The sequence below is a fragment of the Raphanus sativus genome, chromosome 5, assembly GCF_000801105.2.
Source record: "Raphanus sativus cultivar WK10039 chromosome 5, ASM80110v3, whole genome shotgun sequence".
Lineage (NCBI taxonomy): Eukaryota > Viridiplantae > Streptophyta > Magnoliopsida > Brassicales > Brassicaceae > Raphanus > Raphanus sativus.
The window spans coordinates 35,902,139-35,917,450 of record NC_079515.1 but is presented as its reverse complement, the minus strand read 5'-3'; the positions used below and the strand labels follow the sequence as shown (position 1 = coordinate 35,917,450).

At 33.8% G+C, this 15,312-nt stretch overlaps 3 protein-coding genes and 1 long non-coding RNA gene across 4 annotated transcripts in view; all 4 read right to left on the bottom strand.

Moving 5' to 3' along the window:
• LOC130494998 (abscisic acid 8'-hydroxylase 4-like) overlaps positions 1–1,073 on the bottom strand; it is a 2,990-nt gene extending 1,917 nt beyond the window's left edge. The window contains exon 1 of the mRNA XM_056985888.1: positions 974–1,073. Coding sequence (XP_056841868.1) covers positions 974–1,073 — 100 coding nt within the window. The remainder of the gene's footprint in view (positions 1–973) is intronic.
• LOC130512693 (ceramide synthase LOH2) lies at positions 798–3,218 on the bottom strand. Its single transcript, XM_057010920.1, has 6 exons — positions 2,828–3,218; positions 2,271–2,482; positions 2,007–2,162; positions 1,589–1,774; positions 1,321–1,499; positions 798–1,120 (listed from the first exon to the last, which is right to left on the bottom strand). Exons 1-6 carry the CDS (start codon positions 2,963–2,965, stop codon positions 1,101–1,103), a joined length of 891 nt encoding a protein of 296 aa, XP_056866900.1. The 5' UTR covers positions 2,966–3,218; the 3' UTR covers positions 798–1,100.
• A 1,964-nt stretch (positions 3,219–5,182) lies between these two features.
• On the bottom strand, positions 5,183–7,661 carry LOC130512407 (abscisic acid 8'-hydroxylase 4-like). Its single transcript, XM_057010368.1, has 9 exons — positions 7,364–7,661; positions 6,940–7,261; positions 6,702–6,851; positions 6,371–6,619; positions 6,204–6,293; positions 6,035–6,113; positions 5,796–5,902; positions 5,584–5,702; positions 5,183–5,433 (listed from the first exon to the last, which is right to left on the bottom strand). Exons 1-9 carry the CDS (start codon positions 7,570–7,572, stop codon positions 5,337–5,339), a joined length of 1,422 nt encoding a protein of 473 aa, XP_056866348.1. The 5' UTR covers positions 7,573–7,661; the 3' UTR covers positions 5,183–5,336.
• Positions 7,662–14,624: 6,963 nt separating this feature from the next.
• LOC130512916 (uncharacterized) lies at positions 14,625–15,303 on the bottom strand. Its single transcript, XR_008946551.1, has 3 exons — positions 15,159–15,303; positions 14,926–15,017; positions 14,625–14,833 (listed from the first exon to the last, which is right to left on the bottom strand). It is a non-coding gene; the product is annotated as an uncharacterized LOC130512916 (long non-coding RNA).
• Positions 15,304–15,312: the final 9 nt, after the last annotated feature.

The following is a 15,312-nucleotide window of genomic DNA, read 5'->3' as shown; positions in this document are numbered from 1 at the left end:
AGGAGGAGGATGATACGTGGAAGATGGTTGCTTCGGCGTCTGAGTTCAAGCCGAGGATTGGTATGGCGATGACGAGTTTGAGTGATGAGGTTTTGCTTGTGGGAGGAGTGATTGGACCTGATAGGCATAATTGGGATATCAAGCCCTTGTCTGATGTGGATGTTTTGTCGGTTGGGAGTGATCGTCCGGTGTGGCGGAAGGTTGCTCCGATGACTAAGTGTCGTGGAACGGTCCTTGGTTGTACGCAGTTGAGAATCTGATGGGAATGTGATGTGAAGGAACTACGTGTTTACTGTTTTTCTTTGTTTTGTAACCCACTTTTCTTTTTGATTATTGTATGTCTTTGTTTCTCTTCCTCCTTTGTTATAATGTTTTGATTATTGTTTCAAAGAACTCTTCAGGAAAAAAAAAAACATAAACATAGCTAAGTTTTAAGAAGATACTTTCCAAACATACTTTAGTATGTTCATCTGAATTTTGTGTCTGAGCTTGGATTATATTTTATGAGGGCAGAGACAAATATGATTATGGTGCCTTACGGCTAAACAAAGTTAATCGCAGTTGAAGTGGTGTTAACCCGTTCGATATAGAGACAGAACAGAGTGATAAGAAAGGACCGCAGCAGTTAGATCCATCAGAATCTACAATCTTTTTGGGGATTGAATGACAATAGGCTGCATCAATGGTACGCGAGGCACATCAGAACATCAAGCCACAAGCATCAGTTTTCTAGAGAGACAAATTTGCATTTGGTAGAATAGTTTATGAGCTCCACAATAACGCTATGGTTAGAAAACAATACAAAGAGAAAATTGCATTTACAAAGTGACTTCCAAATTGTTGTATACAGCATAGAACAACACAAGAAATCTGAGCTTCTGTTTTTCTTATATTTGTCAAAAGAGAATATGCAGTCTTATAACGTCCAAATGGACTCCCCATCAATACAAAATTGAAAAAAAAAAACTATAACCTTCCTTCTTTTTAAGACCTCCAACTCTAATCAGTAAGGTAATGAAGCTGAGAACATATTCATCAGCAGCTGAATGGTTTGGTTGGAGAAATGGAAACATGTTCCGTATATGCAATGCTTTATAAGCCTAATCATCATCCTCTGAATCTGCCATTGACAAGAACAAACGAGAAAAGAAAAAGTTATAATCCTCTACACTACACAGCCAACATAACATACAACAGCCAAGAACATAACGGTTTGGGGCTTCGCAAGTTAATAAAGCTATATAAAGATAGAGCAAATGACCCAAGATTCTACGAAAGATCTATTTTCAAAACCGTATCTAAAAAATGCAAAATCTTTACCGGATCTTATGTCTTCTCCAACTTTGCCTCTGTTTTTAAGTAGTCTTACAATCATGGCGCATATGAGATACCACCAGTATATGTGGAAAACAAGAAGCATCAGTAACATTGTGTTGAAGGAATAGTACATGATGGTGCCTTCAAGTGATGTCATGTCCAAATAATCCAGGAGTTCAATGCTTTAACAAACAAAAAAGGTGCGAATGTCAGAATTCAGATAAAGCAATGACAGTAAATAAAGAAATAAGAGGTAAATTTAAGTGTATACCTTGTGGCCCTTATGATCCAAAATGGAAAGTAAATCAAGCGTAGCAATAGCCAGGAGACAGCAAAAAGTGCAAAACACACACTTGCTCCAAATTCCTTTTCAGAGTACTTGAAAATTTTAGCAGTTTCCATAAAAACGTCACTTGCATCATGAAGGGCTAGGATGATAGCTCCAATCTGGAAAAAACTGCAGAAAAAACCAAAATCAGTTCCCCTATTAGCAGCGTACTGGTCGTTTGCTCAATAAAATCACTATACATTTTAATCTCCCAGTCAAAAGTCAAAAATCGAACACACGAAAAGAGAGCTCTTTTATTTAATGGACGACTTGTAGCTTAGCAAATGAGTTCACTAAAACAATATTAAAAGCGCTACTTGAGGTAAGAAGGATCCATAATGCAAATAGTATTTTTTATTACCTGGTAAGGTATGAGTAGGCAATGAGGATGATAGTGATGACATGGTGAGACATCATAACAGCAAAATCCTTTCTTCTGGTCTCCCATGCAAGCAAGGCAGCAACACCATACACATAGAAACCGCACTGGCACATATAGTAAAGCTTTATTGGAAGCCTACCAAAAAAACGAATAAACAAGGTTATTCCCAGGGAACTCTGCCATGAAACTACAACTAACCAAAAAAAAAAACTCAAAGTGGAGGAGTTGAATGAGATAACTCACTTGAGGTCTTGGTTAGGCCAACCGCGAAAGAAGAGTTTAATATCAGTGGCCCAAGGCTCGTGATAAAGGGCATTGAGGACGAAAATCTCGCAAGCACCAAAGTAGAGCAGTTTCCAGAGGGACTCCTTGCATTTGATGAGCTTTGCACGAGTAGCAGCATCTTTCATTTTAATTGGCGTAGAACCAGTAGTCAAAAGCCATACAGCTATCCTCTGTTACCAAAAAAAAATTGAAAAAAGGTTGGATCAATTCTCCAACTTCTTTGCATGATTCATGAACCAACCAACAACAATACTTCTCATTATCTATGCATCATCATCATCATCATCATCATCATCATCAGCATCACAGATGCATGGATCTTCTCCTCAAAACTGTATATGTTTCTATAAATCAAGAATTTCAACTAACGCATACATAACATACATGCATCATCATCATCATCATCATCATCAATGCTCGTCAATCACATATAGGAAGGTAATTAATAACTAGTCTGATTCTAGCTTTCCGTAATCAATTCCATGAGAGAAGAAGGAGAGGTTGTTCATACGTACTTGAAAGACGAATCTATCGAGGAAGAGCCTCAAAAAGAAGAATCCGAAGGCGAAATAGACTGCAATCTGGAAATGCCACGCCGCGATCGACGGTTCTAGCTTCGTTACGCCGCCGCCGCTGGAATATACGGATTCCATGTCGAAATCGCCGGAAGAGACACTCTTACTTTCTTTCTTTCTTTCTTTCACCTAGAAATCATCAATCGTATCTTTCCGAAGAACAAAACGAACAGAGCACTACGCCGGAACTGGTTTACGCGATGGCGCAATCGATCAGAAATTTGGTTGGACAGAGAGAGAGAGAGAGAGAGAGAGAGAGAGAGAGATTCGGTGCACGTTTAATCCTGGCGACCTTCTTTATTTGCTTTGCCTTAGCTTGGTTGGGAATTTGGGATCTCGCCACCTTCTTTCTTTTATTACTCCCCCCTATTTTTAAAAGAAAAAAAAAATAATTCAAAAAGATTATTTTTTGAAGTTTTTATTTTTTTACCGATTAATTTTAAATAAAAATAGATTTAACTTACCAAACAAATTTAGTATCCTGGATCGTGAACAGTGATTCGATTGATGATAAAGAAAGAGAATTCTTGGTTCAGTTCTCCACCTAGTCAGAAATCCATAATAGAATCCGACCACAGCGACCGAATTGACAGAAGATTTCAAGATTAGTGTTTGGATCAAATTTTAATTTTAGTATATAAGAAAAACTGAAATACAGTACTATTAATTTTAATTTGTTATATTTTTGTTTAACTTATTTTGTTATTATTACTAGAGAAAATCATATTATTATTATTACTTTCTTATTTTTCAAAGATATATGAACGTTCAAGATGCTTTCCATGTTTTTTTTACTAACACTCACATATCCATACTTCAGTAAATGTTCATAGCTTAATGAAGGATAATATACAAAATATGGTATGCACTAGTTTATTAAGGGGAGTATCATTATTGAAAATTCACTTTTTAGGCAAAGATTAAGACAGCTTGATTATCATTTATAACACTTGGAGTTCACGATAAGCATCCTTTAGAATAAGATTGGATCAACTTTTAACTTAAAAGCAGCAGTGTGCATGATGATCAAGTCCAGCATTAGTAATCATGTCCCCTTAGCTTCTACCCTTCTTCCAGGCTTCCACTTTTCATTTCATATCTACTATTTACAGCTTATAAGTGTGTTTTTCTTTATCTTTCATAGACATACTTTTTTATTTATTTCTCTACATCATCTTTTTAAACTACCAACTGTTAGCCGGCATTGTTCTAGTTTGACTGGTTGTGACAACACAAAAGGACTATAATAAAAAAGAAAAAGACTTGTTTGTTAGACTATTTCTAACCATTGTTTTATATTTGTGCTTTTTCAACCATAGACTTTTCTTTCTCCCAATTCGTCCACACTTCAATAGCCTTTTGACTTTTACATATGAGTTCGTTATTCATCATAGCCATCTCTAGTCAACATTTGACCCAAAAACGAAAAAGATGTCTTCTATCTTCTCCTACAAATTCAACGAGCCAGTGTAAATTTGGCTTATTTAATTATTGTAAAGCCTCATTAATAATGACTATAATATGTAAACTTCCGCCCACTTGTACAGCGATCATTTAAATATGTAAGCTTAAACCCATGAACCCACCTGAGAGCCCAACCAATCTGAATCTTGGCTAACTCATTTTCTATTGAGCAGAATATAAATAAGCTCCTGTACAATCACTGAACCAAACTTACCAAATAATAGTTTCTAGTTTTCTACTAAGACTTATCAGTATGCATATTTGACGTGTGGTTTGTAGACGATGTGATTTTTAGACAAAACAAAACAAATGACGATTGACGAGCCTGATTAATTCCATTTTTTTTTTGAATGAAAACTTTAGCAGTTTTGATGAGAAATAAATAATTTGTTCGGATTATCGTGTTACTAGTTATAGGACCCCAAGATATGATGAAAACGGACCCCATCTTTAGTTACTTTTAGATTTTTTTTTTTTTGAAAAAGTTATTTTTAGATTATTAAAATGAAAACTTCTTTTTATACGTGGCCTGTGGCTATGTCATGTTCACTAGGCAGTTCACTCACTATTTCAAATCTGTTTTTTTTTTGTCGTGGCCATGTTATGTTCATTGTTCACAGTCCACTCACAATTGTAAACACACCTCTCTGACTGTTTCACATTAACGCTTTGTGGCCTTTCTGCTCCCTTCATGTGGCTCACATGCTTTTGATTTGGTTTGGTTTGGTTTAGTTACCCCTAAAGAAAAGATTAACCCAACTTCGACTGTTATTGAGAATACTGGAATAAACGTTTTTACTCATCATAGTTGTAGCATGCAACATGTTAAAACTCTCAATGACTACAATAACAATTTTCTTTAAATAAATCTCAAAGGGGTTTACATATTTTATGAAATTTAGATAAATAAAAAATTAATGCTAATTAATTAACAAATACTAATAATAATTTTATTATATATTATATACTTTAAAGGTTTGAAGAACTAAAGAGAATGTTGTCGAAATGTTGCGAGCAGACCATTTCGAGGGATTGGAAATGGACCGTACTCTATTCCCTCTTCTCCTCCCACCACTTCCCATCTGCATAATACAATCAGATAACTAATGATTATACTAATGTTAATTTATATGTAATCAAAGCATAAATTTCACTAATATAAAGAGAGATCATGCATGACACTTACGCTTAATTAAATTGTATAGTAAAGAGGAAGTGGAGTGAAAACTTACCGGAATTTGGAAATTAAATGGTGGAGAAAGATAAGAATCTGTATCTTGGCGAGTTCGTTCCCAGGACAAGCATGAACTCCACTTCCAAAGGGCATGAATGTATTTGGCTTTGGATTTACCTTTGGTTAGTTTCAACCATCACGTTAAGTCAGCTCTCTTTAAATATATATAACTTATTAATATTCTTTTTATGTTTGTTTATCAATTATTACCTCAAATCTAGATGGATCGAACACCTCAGAGTTTGAAAAGTATTTCGGATTGTGATGAATATTCCTAAACAGTGGCATCACTTTCCATCCCTTCGGTATCAAATATCCTGTACATATGCATTTTACAAAAATCAGAAATATTAGTGATTCATATTCATTTGGACCACACCATATCTATTTTGGTACATTTTATTAAAAAAATAGAATGTTCTAGTCATGTGAAATAATTTAATGTGTACCCTTATACTCAACATCATCCACTGCTTCTCTGAATGTGAAGGATATGATGCTTGCCATCCTCAAGCTCTCAAGTATAACCTATGTCACATAACATTGAAACATGAGCTCCAAATTAATGGTAATTATTCATATATAAACTATGTAATATACAATTTATAAAATTATTACCTTGTGTGTTAGTGGCATATTCCTCGTTTGTCCCCAAGTTAAAGACTTCTTCTCTCTACTGTTTTCTTCGTATATAGCTCTTTGTTCATCCTGCAACCATCATGCACATACATTGATTTAAGTATTTATATACAAAAGAGTGGATAAGAATCCACACGTGATCATACCTTGACAGCTTCTAGAAGTTTCTGATTATCATGTAAGTACTTAAGAATCCAAGTTAGGCAACTAGCTGTTGTGTCTTGAGCGGCGAAAAGGACTCCGATGATGTTGTCCGCAATCTGTTCTTGGGTTAGCACACGACCTTTATCGTCCTTAACGTCGAGTAGATGGCCAAGAAAGTCAGTTTTCAAAATGCTTTTCTCTCTTCTTTCGCGTATAATCTCGCTTACTGTTGTCTTTAGCCGCTTCCTCGCCTTTTTATAACAAAAAATTTAGTCAGTTAGGCTTACTAAATGTCTGGAGATTAAATGTTCTATTCCAGAGATGAGATCATACCATGAGAGCTCTGTGATAAGATGTTCCGGGGAGGTTCATGGGGAAAGAGTTGTAGCCTTTGTCCACAATATTGTAGTTATGTTTCAACATTTCCTTGTAAGAACACTCCAAATGGCCAAATATGGCTAGAATACCCACATCAAAAGCGAACTGCAAAAGAAGAAATAAAGAAGATAAAGAAAGCTAAATGTATGTTTGATTTTTCTTTCTACATATGAACATTTATTTTTATATATACCTTCTTCATTTCTTGGTAGGTAGAGACAATAGGCATATTAGCCAAAGATTGTAAAGAAGAGAGGGCTATGTGTTCGATATCAGGGATGAGTTTCCGGATGGTTTCAGGAAAAAAAGAGGATTGAACTAGTTTCCTTATATAGAAATGATAATCTCCTTGGTGGAAAAATAGAGCAGATGGTCCAATTAGCCTCTCTTTGCTTTTCGGATACGTTGGTTTAAACATACGAGCATGAGTCACCAAGACAAACCTTGCAGCCTCGGGGCTAGCCAGCATCACGCAAGGATAGCCAAGGATTCGTGTTTTGAATATCTCTCCATATCTATACATCAAAAGAGTAAAAAATGTAAGCTAAGATCGTAACCCAAAAATAAACGAATGAAGTTAAAAAATAATAATTCGAAGGACAAATTTTTCAGGTTACCTCTTTTGCTTGGAGGTGAAGAAAACATTTGGGTCTTGTGAATAAAGTTGCAGAGTCTCTCCTAAGTAAGGCCATCCCATGGAACCAGGAGGAAGCTTGCATCTACTGTCCCTCATCTTCTTTCTCTTATTATTCTTTGAAACCGCCATTCGTACCAACAGCAAGCAGAAGAAGAAACTTGATATGGCCAAGAACCAAAATCCAGCCATAATTATCGATTATCCAATATAATACAATATGTGATGCTTTACAAATGTTTTGGAAGATGAAAACAATTTAACTCTGGAAGAGGAGGAAAAAGAAGATATATAACAAAACACACACAAATACGTAAGAGAGGTGGGGTTATATATAACATATAAAATTATGGAGTAATTAGCTAAAGAAAAAGTTGAGAATAATATTTGATTTTTATATTATTTTTTTCCCACCCAAACGTGATGAAATGACGACTGCTTTCTATTCATAATTTGTTTTTTTTCCCAGGCAAAATGCTGAATAAAGCTAAATGTAGATCTTGTCCATTTTTATTTATGTAGAAGGATATAGACAACTCTCTTTTTCAGTTTCTTTTTGAAGGATGTATTTTATATTTGGAAATTTAATTAACGAGGGTGCTAGAAATTGCGATTTAACTTTGATATACTGCCTTAGTTTTCAAGCAAATGAGCAGTGTAATTGGCTACAACTACAAAGTTCTAGCAATTTTAATTAAACTATTTACTATTTTACATAAAACTGACAAAAGGGTCCTTTTTGAACGAGAAAAACTGATAAAAGGATCTTACTTTATATTTGGTGTCAGAAAAATTCATATTTACAGAGAAAATTGTTAGTGCAAATATGGTATCACAATAAAGTAATGCAAAAGATAAATAAGAGAGTTAAAATAGATATAAACCAGTACCTTTTATTTTATTAGAAATCTTCTAAACAATCTATTAAAATATTTGCTTATTAATTTTACACAGTCTATTAATACCTTAACAACTGCTATTGAAAGTTTTTTTAATCTACCCAATAAAAATTACACACTATTTTATGCGTGTGATAAATAGAATCACATTGGCTTGGGGAATTCGAAGGAGATACGCGTCTTCTAGCCTCTAGGAAGAAATTTGGAAGGCGGCATTAAGAAATTACATACATTGATTTAATTTCTTGATTTGATCCGTTTAACGTTTCTAGTTTCTTCTACATAATATGACTATAACATATACAGTGTCTTTATTAAGTATAATCCGAATAAAATTATGCATCTCAAATTAACCATTAGCTTTTGAAGTTTATGTATCACTATCGAAGAAAAGAACATGACATTGCTCGTGACAAAATAATTCCACAAAAGGAAGAATCCCTTTCTAGAAGGGATTTGCAGTATATAGTAACATATTTAAGATCGATGTTGCCCAAATAGTTGCGTATCATTCTTTAAGATATCAATCTAGTAGTTTCATTCTTTCTTTAGTCACGTTTTATATATTCGATATATATGGACAAAGCAAGAATGATAATTTTATCTCGATATATTTTAATCATAGATTTTTGCATCACTTTATTTATATTACCGAATAGAGTATGTAATATCCTTCCAAAGCCAACTAGATAAGCCGATCGATATAATATATAACAAAAATACTGTATGTTTTTTTTAAAGAACATGGTAGTATGAACGTAACTCTTTTACATCCAAACGATTGAAACTTCCATAATACGAAGATATTAGTTTTGATTTTTATAAGAGTAGGTAGTATAATTTTTGGATGAATACATGTATGAATCTATGATGATGATCAAATGAGAGTCTGAGATGACGAATTTGTCCGAATGTTTATCTACTACGAAATAGTACGTGAGTAAATGAAATTGACTTATGAGGACAAAGTCGGTGCCTTACACGTACCAATTGTTTCTCTGATTTGAACCTATAGACTAACGATATTCACAACTATACATATATACACATATTTGCAAAAAGAAATTAAAAAATAATGTATCTTTTTCAAAGTACATTTTGTTATAAGATTTATTTGTTTGTGTACTTTGGGATGGCTCTCTTTATCCTATATACACATGTATATTTTTAAAAATTAATTTTGATGATTAAAAAAGGAAAGAGAAAATTAGAATGAGAAAAGAAAATTTGCGTGAGAGAAAGGAGTCGGCGCATGGTGTTCACGTGATGACGTGACATGAAGCGTGAGTGTGTGACCCATCAGTATGCAATACAGCTCAGTCATACTTTTGATCTGTTTCTTTTACCATCTGATGGGGACGTCTCCGGTACCAATTGGGTCCAATCTATTTCGGTCGAGCCGTGGGGCCTGCATTGTACGGAGACGAACTGACTCGTTGAGTGGAACCTGTCGAGGAGCGTGAGAGACACACGCTCAGCTGACATCAGGGGAAGAATTAGTATATTGGGGAAGTTTGTTCGTGTCCGCCTGAAAATATATGGAAACACTTAAGACAAAAGCGAACCATTCAAGCCTCTTTTTTAGTTGGTCGGAATAGAATTCCGACCGTCGGATCAGATCTGGAGACGCTCTTTAGTTTGTGCATGAAAACTTAAGATTTTTTTAAAAAAATAATGCAACATTTTTCTTCATATATAGTCGGGTTGATTATAATTTATTTTCAAAAAAAAAAAAAAACATAGATGTTTCTGGGTAACTCTACAATCTACATTAAATGAATACTTTTAGACAACTTGCAATTGTCGACTTGGCTGGCTCCACCTACGTGCGCTCTTTCTTTTCCCCCAAGTACCATTACACTTTTTGATAATATAATTAAATTAGCAACAAGGATAGTTTAATGATTGATTAAAAGTTGGAATCGCAGTACTTGACATGCAAGGCAGTGACATGAGCAAACCCTTGCCTTTTCTTTTCTTTTTTTCTTACCAGCTTTGTTAGTAAAAAATCCACTGCTTCAAATTTTGTTCCTCTATCGATCGGTTGCAACTCTACTTTCTTTCTGCCATATGTATCTGGTAGGACAAATATAATTAAAAAAAACGTTGATATTTCTTGTGATCTCGCTTGGACAAAATGAATCTTTCATTTGCTTCTTGCCATTTGTCTGTGGATCTTTCTTCGTCGGATTATCCACTTCGCAATGTCTTCACTCCGCTTAATAAATGCACGGTTGTAGTTGATGTATGTTTTTGAATTAGATCAAAGTAGTAAAAAAACTAAACTTTGGTAGTGAAACTGTAGTTAAACAGTTTTATCGATCCGATTCGTATTGCTTCTTAGGTTTTTATCCTTCGGGGTTTCTGATTCGACCAATTATTTAAGAGAAAGTCGTTGCTTTTCTTCTGGAATCTCTAGTGGATCTCTTTCTCATGGTTTTTATATGTATAATGTAATCTGTTCTAGTTATCTGTATTGTTTAGCAAAAGAAAAAAGTTATCTGTATTATGTGCTGCTACGAGAGAAAACACTGTATCGGGTATGAATTCATTTTTTTCTTCAAAAAGTCTTTTTTTTTTAATGACACGAAGATCTTCCATCATTGATTGACTTTACTTTGCCTTTACATCTGTTCACACATTTATGCAGTTTTGGTTCTCTTTACTTACTCTTTATATGTGGATGTGAACATGCATCATGTGACATAGCTCACTCCTTGGAACTTCTTTCTTTCATGGATTCTTAGCATTGTGTAAACCATTCTAATTTCTTTCACTTCTGACTCGTTTTTTAGCTGCTATTTTTACCTCTCAAAAGGAAGTGAAGACAAAGAATATGGGAACTCACATCAACTTCAACAACTTAGGAGGTGGTGGAGGGGAAGGAAGTAACCAGATGAAGCCAACAGATACTACATATCCCTTGGCGAGACGGTCCTCTGTTTATTCCCCAACATTTGATGAGCTTCAGAGCACATTTGGTGGACCGGGTAAAGATTTCGATGAACTCCTGAAAAGCATATGGACTGCTGAAGAAGCTCAGGCCATGTCCATGACTTCTGCTTCAGCTGCTACATCCTTTGCGCAATCCAACGGTGGTGGGAATCTCCAGAGGCAAGAATATTTTTCAAACTAAACTAAGTCATATTCAACAAAACATATGTGGTATAATATGTTATTGGCTTTTTGTTTAAAATATATATTTTAAATACTATTTGTGAAAAATCTGTTCTTGGTCACTTAAACAGGCAAACTGTTTTTACTATATAATGGACTAACGTTCTGTAATGCTACTCACATTTAGTCTTCTTAAATTTTTACCATCTTCACTGCTTAAGTCACGCCTCCTCCTATTTCTGTCATGCCTCCTCTTAGGCCTGGGCGTTCGGGTACCCATTCGGGTTCGGTTCGGGTTTTTCGGATTTCGGTTCTATTTTGTAACACCTTCTAGGTCCCATTCTAGTAAATCTACAAGTTCGGTTCGGGTTCGGATATAACACATCGGTTTCGGTTCGGTTCGGTTAATACCCGAAGTAACCATATATCATTCGGATTCGGGTTATATCAGATCGGTTCGGATATACCCTAAGTAAAATCTAAATTTCAATAAAAAAACATAAAAATATATACTTATTTATATATAATGGAGTATTTAAAATATTTTTTTTTAAAAAAATTAGATACTTATTGTTAGATATCATGTTGAAATAAACATGAAATTGAATATTTGAAGTACATATTTATGTTTTAAATATTTATATTATATATTAATTCAGACATTCGGATCGGTTTGTTCGGATATTTTTCGGGTTTTTCGGGTTTTCGGGTTTTTCGGATTATCCATTCGGGTTCGGTTAATAACACTTCGGGTTCGGATATGTTTTGTAACACCCTACAAGATCCATTCGGATATTTTTTAGAATTCGGATTCGGTTCGGATCGGGTTTTTCGGTTCGGGTTCGGTTCGGATTTCGGGTTACGGGTTTTATGCCCAGCCCTACCTCCTCTCATAGCTGTTTTGACTGAAGCGCTTGAAAACCAAACTATTGTAAAACTGATTTTCTTTTCTTTTAATATGGTGGTTAATACAGTTTGCTTATATTTTTTTCAATTACTTTAATTTTTCTTCTTGTAGTTAATTGGTGAGACTCTTTACCCTTTGATAAAATTACTTGAGCCAAATCTTACAGCAAAAATCACAGGAATGCTTTTTGAGCTAGACCGAACCCAAATCTTCAAGTTGATAGAATTACTAGACGCCTTCAAAAAAGTTTTAATTAGCCAAAGTGATTACACCAACAGATGAAGCTAGACGAACAAGAAGCTAAGGAATTCCAAGCAGCAATGCTCTTGTGGCTTTATTTGTGTTTCGTTGCATTTTTCATTTTAATTCCTCATTTTATTCCAAATAAAAATTTAAGATTCTATCATTGTTGTTAAAGTACTCAATGTTCTAATGAAAATTTGTCAAGAAAAAAAAACTTGACTTCGGTTTGTCCGGAAATAATAATATGGGATCATCTATGCCAAACCAACCATAAACACAAAGAGATTATCTATAAGAAAATATATGCTAAACCAACCATAAAACCAAAAATAAAGATTACCTTTAAAAACTCGTAACAAAGATATCAATTGTTTTTTATATATTTTACTAGAGTCGGTCCGCCCTACGGGTGGGAGGTGATATTTTGGTTTCGTTAGATAGAATATCTAATTTTTGTATAATTTTGATAAATCTATTGTTTTATTTTTGTAAGCATTAACTTCTTTTTTCTTTTTTAATTTTGTAAATACTTATTATGTAGTAGAATACTATTGGTTAGAAGTTTTCCGGCGCTATGCACCAATTTTTTTAATGTTCTTTGAAATGTTAATTTAAATACATGTTTAAATGTTAATATTTTTTATAGCGAGTTTTATAAGTGTAGGATATTTTTTCTGAGATTTTTGAAGAATAAAATTTGTAAATGTATTAATTTTACTTCACTCACACATCATTAATATTGAGATTATCAAAAATAAGTAAAATTAAAATATATACATGAAAATATTATATGGGCAAAAGAGAGATAACACGTCACAAAATTATGTTTATATAGAAACACACCTTAATGCTTCAGGAGACATAAATACTCGCATGTACAGTATAATATTTTTAAATTAATACTCTATAAATTAATATACACTAAAGATCTTTATAAAATAATGTAATTTATAGTTTCAAATTGAATTTTTATTTCAATTAGTATCTCGATAAATTAATATTTTATAAATGAATAAAATATTATAGTTTTACTTTATTCCCAGCATTATTAATTTATCTCGATAAATTAATATTTTTATAAATTAATAAAAAATTTATAGTTTTAGTTTAGTCCTAATATTATTAATTTATAGCAGTTTGAGTATATGTGTTTATCCAATAACTTTTTTTTGTCAATGGTTTATTTTCTCCAAGGTTTTTAAAAACTCAGTGAACTCAAATCCATGAAGCCAGCAAATAAAAAATTGGGTTGAAGTATCTATAAACTCTCGAAATCATTTTGTTTTTCTACTCCAAGTCACCATTTATGTAGCAATTAATCTCTTCTGTCTAAACTTTATTGAACCGTGGTTCACAAGAGTCTCATTTCGTATATATATAAAAATGGCTTAAGACTTTTTTTGGCTTTTTGCAACATTTCTGACTTTTTGTGGCACTGGATTTCTTCTTTGTGAAATTTACTAAATGATGGTTCACAAAAATTGCATTTTTTATATATATAAATGGCATAACACTTATTGGCTTTTCGTTAAGATGATTAATTACAATCATAGTGCGAAACTACCATGATTGAATAGTAAGAGCATAAATTTAAGTGTATTTTTATAGGTCAAGATAAGAAAATACAAATCAATTATATTGCAATCTTAAAAGTCATATCAAGAGTCATACCAACGTTTCCAACGCATAACTGAAAGCATGATACTCTTATGCGTTTCACAATTTGATCAGCACTTCCTGAGTTGCACTGAATTTGTTTTTCAGAATTCCATGGCTGCTTATCCCAGAGCTAAATGTTAAGATGCCTTTCTTTGATTCTGAAGCAAGCCCGAAGAAAAACTTGTAGTAAAGAAGATGAAACAGATTAGCAAATAGATATGTAAGGCCAACAAACTTATACAATTTTATAACATAGATTTGTTTCCCCAATCAAAATATACTCTATGATAGTCAATATTACCGTCACCATACATAAATCAACTAAATCCAACTTAACAAATTTATGTACTTCATCTGAAATTAGCAAGCGTTAGTTCATCACTGACACAAATTCCGTGAAGAGAGATGTTTACCAGCTAGAGAATGAGAGGTTTTTTTCCCATTGCAAATCGTTGAGTATAGTTAAGAGATTGGCGTATCCATTCCTCCCGCACCAACTGCAACACATCCCCCACAGTTGCAAATCTCCGTTTCATTCGAGCTTAAGACGTTGACTAAATCCAATAGCTCATCAGGGATTGGCATATCCATTCCTCCCACGTCAAGGATGACCGACTCTCTTCACAGCCTGCAACACATCCACCACCAAACTAAGTTGTTTGGAAAATTCTACTCAACACAGATTCTAATGATACAAAGTAAACCAAAACAAACACTCACCACAACTTTTCAAATAATTTGGAAGACGAAGCATGATGGCTTCAAAGCTTCAATAATCTCTGTCCAGAAGAGACCATGCTTTTATAACCCATCTACAAATCCAAATAAAATGTTTTTGTTAGTATAAAAATAGCATCTATGAACACAATTTTGCGAAATCACGGGATAATTGACATCGTATTTCTGAGATTGATATAGATGCATTTCATTCCACAGGCAAATATTTATATAACCTGTTTAGGTTGAGAAAAGAGATAAGGAATATTGGATGTGAAACTGGTAAAATCCTGGGTTGGAGGAAGGAGATGAATCGAAAGCCTAAAGTTCGAGCAGATATCACGACGGCAGAGAATGAAAAGGGTTCAACAACATTAATTAGAAAACGAC